Genomic DNA, 7,557 nt, shown 5'->3' with positions numbered 1-7,557 from the left:
GGTTATTTTTGGTTGGGCACTCAAACCTGTTATCCTAGCTACTCAGTAGGCTGAGGTGTGAGGATCAGGGTTGGAAGCCCAGGTGGGGAAAGTCTGTGAGACCAACTCCAATTAACCACCAGAAAACTGGAAGTCGTGTTGTGGCTCAAAGTAGCAGAGTGCTGGCCTTGAGCACAAGAGCTCAAGCCAGGCCCTGAGTCAAGCCCCATGACAGACAAAAAAAAAGTTAATTTTGATTTAAATGTCATTTAAAAAATTCTACATCTCTTGGCAATGTTCAATCTGGCACACAATTGATAGTTTTGCAAAAGTATGTATTATATATTGCTTGACCTCGAGTGAACTTTTTTCACATTTGAGAAGAGAAAACATCCATACCTGGGAGTTCTAAAACAGAGTCAATGGTGAAGAATGATCTCTGAACATACTCAAATGAAATGTAAGATCAGCTTGGCAAGTTTAATTTTTGCCAGTGAGTTCCTCTCCAAGGAAATATGTCAACCCCTAGGTGTTGAGGGGCACTGTCTTCAGCCTTTCAGCAAAGACTCTCCCCTCTCCCACTCCTTGGGACTTCCCAGACCATGACTCTGGAACAAACAGTTCCTTGGACAAGGCTGTGTGAGTTGACACCTCATTTTCAAACATGTGAACAGAACTGAAATATTAAGTCAGGTGCCACTGGCTTACATTTGTGATCCTAGCTAGTCAGGAGGCTGAGATCTGTGAATTGTGATTCAAAGCCAGTACAGGCAAAAAATTCTGTCAGACTCTTATCTCCACTTAGCCACTAAAAAGCAGGAACTGGAGCTGAGGCTCAAGTGGTAGGTGTACCGGCCTTAAGCAAAAAAGCTTAGGGACAGCACTCAGGCTTTGAGTTCCAAGACCCAACAACAGCACCAATAAGTTTCTAATGTCATATTCTTGAGTGCAACCCACTTCTTAGGGGGAAGGGATATAGTGATGAGGAAAATGAAAGCAACAGACACCACAGAGAATCACACCAAAGTGTAAGCAGACAGAGGTGACCAGAACTATCGTATTTATTATAAAGATACACCGTAAAGAACAAACCCGACTGTATACTGAAGCCTGTAATGGTACATGCCAAAATGTACAGTACTATACATAAAAGTGCATTGTCACGACAGGTTAACAAAACATTTTTTTTTTTTCCAGAACTGTAAAGCCATCCCCCTTTATCTTTGCCTCAGAGAGGAGGGATGAAATGGTCAGAGGCAGTCTAGAGCCTGGGGAACACAATGGCAGTCAGCAGTGCCTAGTGGGGTGTGGATGAGTATGAGATGGGAGGATGGGGTTAGGGGAGGCACTGCTGGGTGAGAAAGGCACAGTCACGTCTACGAGGAAAACGAGACAGTCTGATGATTGAGACTAGAATGCAAGACACACAAGACTGAGCACCAAGGCCCAGATAGGTGGGGATGGAGAAGAGGCGGGCAGAGGGCAAAGAAGTTCCAAAACACGCAGGTGGGCAACAGGAATGGGGGAAAAGAGGACGTGGGTGGGGCATAGGTTGGGTAACAGTACAAGAGCAATACTACACTCCTCTAAAATAGAAAGGCACTTTCACATGTACATACTACAGATGTACATTGACACAATTAGGTAACAGTCACAAGCGGGAAGCTACCAGTACTGCAACTGATCAAATGACAGGAAAGGACAATACTGATTTAATTACGTGGGCAAGGAGTCACCCTTAGGTACGCAGGTAAATAGCAGTCTCTCCTGTTACACAGTCACTTACTCTACTTTAAATATCTATAATAGCCATCACACTACACATTGAACTTGCATGAATGCCCTAAGGTGGGCATTCACATATGCACGGTTTATATAGTTTTCTTTTACTAAACAGTTTCTAAGATAAGCATTATGGAACCCAAGACAATTATTTAAACATACAAAAATCCCTACGTAATTTAAAGATACAGGTACCCATCTTGATTATACCACATAGACTATTGTATTTTTCCAGGAAGTATATTAGGGTAAGTGAAAGCTCAAATTCAGGCTTGTTTTTATCTAGTTGTGTCAAAGTCACCCCACATGAAACCCTTAATGCTCCAGCCCAGCTGGAGCTTGGGGTGTTGACCCAGGGGAGACTTGGAGTAGGGGGTTCTATTTACATGTGGATAGAGCCTTCAATGCTAAGCTGCTTCGTGTCCCAGTGTCTCTGTGGTGAACTGAAAGCAAGATGAAGTCCCAAATGCATCTTCTGCATAACTGGCGTCTTACTGCTGTGGTCAGGAATATGTATCAGCCCAAATAACACGTCTTCTAATGCCCCTTAATAGTCTCATAGCCTACCCCCACCCTTGGTGGTACTACGGTTTGAATTCACGATCTCCTACTTGTACCATAAACCCAGAACTTTTAGCTTTAGTTTGCTTTTAGATCAGTCTCATGCTTTTTGCCACTACTTCCACTCTCCAGAGTAGGTGGGATTGAACTACCATGCCTGGTCCAAACCATAGGCTTTATAACTTTAGATTTCAGAGAGACTCTAATGAATAGATTATGGTTTCTTCAACTCATAGATTTGAGAAGCTATGTTATTTCTAAATGCTAAGGATAGCACTACTAACCTATCACTTCTTTTCCTTCTTTCTTTCTTTTTCTTTTTCCTTTATTTTGTTGGTCATGGGGCTTGAACTCTGGGCCTGAGCACTGTCCCTTACCTCTTCAGCTCAAGGATAGTGCTCTACGACTTGAGCAACAGTGCCACTTCCGGTTTTCTGGTGGTCTATTGGAGATAAGAGTTTCCCGGACTTTCCTGCTCGGGCTGGCTTTGAACCATGATCCTCAGATCTCAGCCTCCTAAGCAGCTAGGATTATAGGCGTGAGCCACCGGTGCCCAGCACTTCTTTCTTATAATTAAATTATAAATCCATTTTAGGAATGGAAAAAAATACACAGAAAACTCCTGAAGGACACAATTTGACCCTTGGAACTCTATATTCATCGATAGTTGTTTATTCTCAGTGTGGTAGGTTAAGTGGGACTTCGGTAAATTACTCTATGGAAGTCTCCAGGGGCATTAAAAGTTTCTCCAAGACATGGAAAGCTGTGGAAGAGTGGTGTTGACACTGAAGACCATGGTGCTCTAAAAAGTGCTACCTATAACTCCCTTGTGTAACTAAAGATAATAAAAGATAACTTAAAAAAAGTGCCACTTAGCAGTTGGAAAGAGTTTATAAAACACTCCAGGAAACATGCATTAAGTACCTTACTCTCTGCCCTAACAATCCACTCCTCAAGCCCCCCAACCCACACCAAAAGCTGATCTGGTACTCTATGTCAGTGATAGGTGCGAACATACAGTTCCATTAGCGATGAACACATATGCCAATGTAGGGGGAGTTGGGCAATCTTTCTAGAACCATAGTTTACCATCATTAAAACGATTCTCTCCCTAAACCACCAAGAACACTGCAAAGACCCTTGAACCAAGAAGGAGTAACATCTCCAGAGCTCATTCTTCTTCTTCCTCACTCTCTTTCTTGTGCCTTTCCTCTTCTTGCTGCACTTGTGGTCCTAAGAAAGGTCATGTGCCAGAAGAACCTGTGTAGCTGCTGCTGGCAGCGTGGAACAAGCTTGACAGGATGTCTAGATCATTGATGGAGTGTCCATCTTACCTCTGTAAATTCACTGGTGAGGATTCACAGCCTCCATGTACAATTGAGAGGGGAAAAATGCTTGGAGGTAATAATACTATAGGGAGAAATGATGGAGACAGGTAGATAGGGAGCAAAGGAAATCCAGTAGGAGTTGTGTCCTTAAAGAAGACACAGCCGTGGAAGCTCCAAGGATCTTCAGCAGTGTGTTCCCCATCATCCAAAGGAGTCCTGATGTAAGGGGCAGAGAGGCATAGATGGACATACAAAAGGGAAGAAACCCTGAGGAGGATTGCAGAGAGATGTCTGATGGAATAAGCTTGTGAAAGTAAGATCCAAAAAAGCGAACATGAAAGCAGGTGAAGTCATTTAAAAACAAATTCAAAACACCTTTGTCTTTCTTGCGCCTTCTCTTAACATCCGATGTTCCCATGAAAGAGGAATCCTCATTATTGTTATTATTTTAACCTCCTGGGGGATTATTTAGGAAAGTTTCAACTTCCACAGAACCTTGGAGAGGCTTGTTTAAAAGGTTCAGTGCTATTGAAAGCTCAGTCCTGGTGGAGTCTCCGTGACCACTTTTTCAAAATGCGCAACAAGAATGGTTCTGAAAACTTTACCATACCTGGACATCCTTGGGGGAGGGGGGGAAGGGACGGAGAGGATCCAAACCACCATTCAATCCATTTTTCAAATTAGGCTGACCAAGAAACCAGAGGAAATATTATTTCATTAATCTCTTTGTTCAATAGAATGTCTAGACTGGAAAACTGAGGTAGAGACCAAAGTAATAATCTTGATTTTAGCTTAAATTCGGATTCTTTTCTGCGTGATGCATTCACCAATGGGCTGATGAATTAAAGCCCACAGGGCACCAACTTTTAGGTAGGCTGCCAGTTTAAACCTAGAAGGTAATCCACGGTGGTCAAAGGGATTTGTGCTGAGGCATCCATTTTTCTTCATGGGGAAGATCAGTGACAGTGCAGCTGAAATGATCATAGGTGTGCAGATATCAGACACTGGTGATTTGTACCTTAGTGAAAATAACTGTATTCAGAATAATTTTTGGAGAGGTGGCTGTGTAGCTCAGTGATAGAAAGTGTGCTTCGCATACAGGAGGCCCTACTTTTAATCCCCAGCACCAAAATGAAGAAAAACAAAACGAGACAAAAAATTCCACATTCTTTTAAGATTGAGAAGAAATAAATATGGCAAAAATATGGGCGAAAGAAAAACCAAACCTATCTATGTACTGAGGGTAAAAAAAAAAAAAAAGAAGGTCCCTATCTGAGCTCAAATGACTAAATTAGAGACTTCAGTCAAAGAAGAAAAAACAAGCAAACAACAAAACAGACAAAACAAGACCAGACACTAACACGAAAAGAAAAAATCATGGTTCTGTCGTATGACACTGGGAGGGAATTCCTGGGACCATGAGGTAATTTTCCCATGATGGCCTGGCCTCCTCTTATTCAAGTACCATAGCCAGTATGGATTGGCTCAAAGAGAGAAAGGGAGAGAGGAGTTGGGATTTTAAATTTAGGATCATCAGGCCTTTGTGGCCTGAAGGAAGCAAGATAATTTAGCTAGAGAAGAATAGAGTGATTCTAGGATTCACATCCTGTTTGCTTTCTTTAGTGCCACAGAGGAGAGCCCAGGGATTTAGGAATATTGTGTTTTTGTCCCTAGGCAGTTATTGAAGAACAGATCATTATAGGAGTTGGCAAATGCAGTGGATGGGTTTGGAAACTTTTAGGACGTCATGGAGAGGGTAACATCAATAGCTTTGGAGACAGTGCCATTCTCTCCTTCCCCAAGTTCAGTTCAAGCAACAACTGTGAATTTCTAACCCCTCCCAACAGGTTTAAGCTGGACCCAGGGAAATGACTGTTAGGGAGGAGGCCGTCTTTCAATCTATCCAAACCTTGGTCCCACTGGAGCATCTCCTTGTGCCAATGGCAAGTCTAGCAGGAATTGGACCCTGGCTTGCGTGGGAGCAGGTACTCATTATCAGCTACCAAATGATGCAGGATCACCTTCCAGCTTGTTTCCCCATGTTACCAACCTGGAACTTGGATTCTCCTGCTTTTAGGAGACTCACTTGGACTACACTAAATATGGAGCAGTGTAGAATGCAGGGAGCAGTGTTACCTTCACAACAAGTGGTGCAGCATTGGAGTTTTCAAGTAAGTCTAAGTGATTCTAATTGTCTTTAAAATGACATATGTCCAGTTACTTAAAAAAATTTACAAAATGCCCGTGTTAATTTTAACTAGTCTCAGACATTACATTCGACAACATAGAAAAGCCAAAAGATCTCCAGTTATCATAAGCACAGAACTAAGGAAAGTTACGGATCTTTGACTTTTGTCACTAATCCGTTTTCTCTTTTAAGCCACCTCCCCTAATGACCTTACAGGTTTTTACATGGTGCAAGACTTGTCTGTTGGACCCTGCGAAGGTGGAGTAGGTCCTATGGTAGGGTTTGTTTTTGGAAGCACAGCTGGTTTCGGCCTAAGGGCTGGGGGCTTCAGCTGCACACCCATTCTGGGTGCCACCATTGGCTTGAAAGTACTCATGGTGTCACTGGAGGAGCTGGTGCTGCGTCGAATCTGAGGCTCTGAGCTCCTGAGGGCAACGCTGTGCAAAGGGCTGAGAGATTCCGTGGAACTGGCTGGGGTGGGAGAGTTTTTCACTTGTTCCAAGGTATCCAGCACCACGTCGGGGGCATGTTTTGCCGTACTCTGTCTCTCTAGTTCACGGAGTTCATTCAAAGCAGTGTTCATTGTCTCTTCAATATCCTATTGGAAAATAATCAGAAAGAGAGTGGACTGATAAGACCAATATACAGAAACCCATATATTTCATTTCAGAGCAGACAGGCCAACCAAGAGTATGAATATTTGAACTTAATAGTCTATAGAGGAGAAGATAAACATAATGCCAGCTCATGCAATTAGCTTGACTCAAAATGTTCTGGAGCTCAAGATGCCATGGCTCATGGAACCATACATCAAATAGTTGTCATTCTAAGATACCAAGTCAACTTTTGGTAGTCTCTACTTGGCATGCTGACTTATTCGTATAGGATTCTATTTCAACTTACAGTAAAGGCTAACTTAAATTCAGATGCTAAAGTGCTGGAGTGGTACTATCTGCCCGCAATTACAGTACAAGGTGGGCGCATTTGAGCTACAAGATAGCGCGGCTCCATAGAGAGAACGTGTCTCAACAGGTCAAAATGAATATACAAATTATACTAATTTTTTAAAATTAGAATAAATATATTTATTTGAATATCACATCCTAATAATAATATATTTATTCAAGGAATAACTATAAATAGGAATGAAAAATTAGGTTTCATCTACTCAACAAATAATTTTAGAGCACTAACTAGCCTTTGAAGGAGCCTTAGGAATTCTCCAAAATTCTGCTCCCAGGGAAATGACTGTTATAGAAGAGACAGTCATTCAATCAGTGAACACATGATGTGAATACACGATGTGAACACATTCATTCTCATGGGAAAATCTGAAGACTAGAGATGGAAAGATAAAGAAGAACAAAGCACATTTTGTGATGGTGATATCATTTTACCAGTGATTACTTTCATATGTGCCTAAAAAATATGAAAATTTCAAGAGAATTTGCCCCAGAATATGTAGAATTGGTTGAATTTTCTTTCTTTCTTTCTTTCTTTCTTTCTTTCTTTCTTTCTTTCTTTCTTTCTTTCTTTCTTTCTTTCTTTCTTTCTTTCTTTCCTTCCTTCCTTTCTTTTTAAAATTTTGTGGTACTCGTATTTAAACTCAGAGCCTTGTTTGTGTTTGCTAGGCAAATGCTCTACCTCTGAGTCATGCCATTCCCAACCTTTTGGGTTTTATTAAGGTTATTTTTCAGATAGGGTCTTACAAATCTTTGC

General features: G+C 41.7%; 1 protein-coding gene across 2 annotated transcripts in view; it reads right to left on the bottom strand.

Annotated features, from left to right (window-relative positions):
- Positions 1–1,024: 1,024 nt before the first annotated feature.
- Positions 1,025–7,557, bottom strand: part of Srgap1 (SLIT-ROBO Rho GTPase activating protein 1) — a 239,096-nt gene continuing 232,563 nt past the window's right edge. For both annotated transcript variants that reach the window (XM_069987909.1, XM_069987912.1), the window contains exon 22: positions 1,025–6,436. In XM_069987909.1, coding sequence (XP_069844010.1) covers positions 6,059–6,436 — 378 coding nt within the window. In that variant the 3' untranslated portion in view covers positions 1,025–6,058. The remainder of the gene's footprint in view (positions 6,437–7,557) is intronic.

The sequence above is a fragment of the Dipodomys merriami genome, unplaced genomic scaffold (genome assembly GCF_024711535.1).
Source record: "Dipodomys merriami isolate MVZ:Mamm:240054 unplaced genomic scaffold, mDipMer1.0.p SCAF_10, whole genome shotgun sequence".
In the NCBI taxonomy this organism is placed as follows: domain Eukaryota; kingdom Metazoa; phylum Chordata; class Mammalia; order Rodentia; family Heteromyidae; genus Dipodomys; species Dipodomys merriami.
This window is presented reverse-complemented; position numbering and strand designations above follow the sequence as displayed.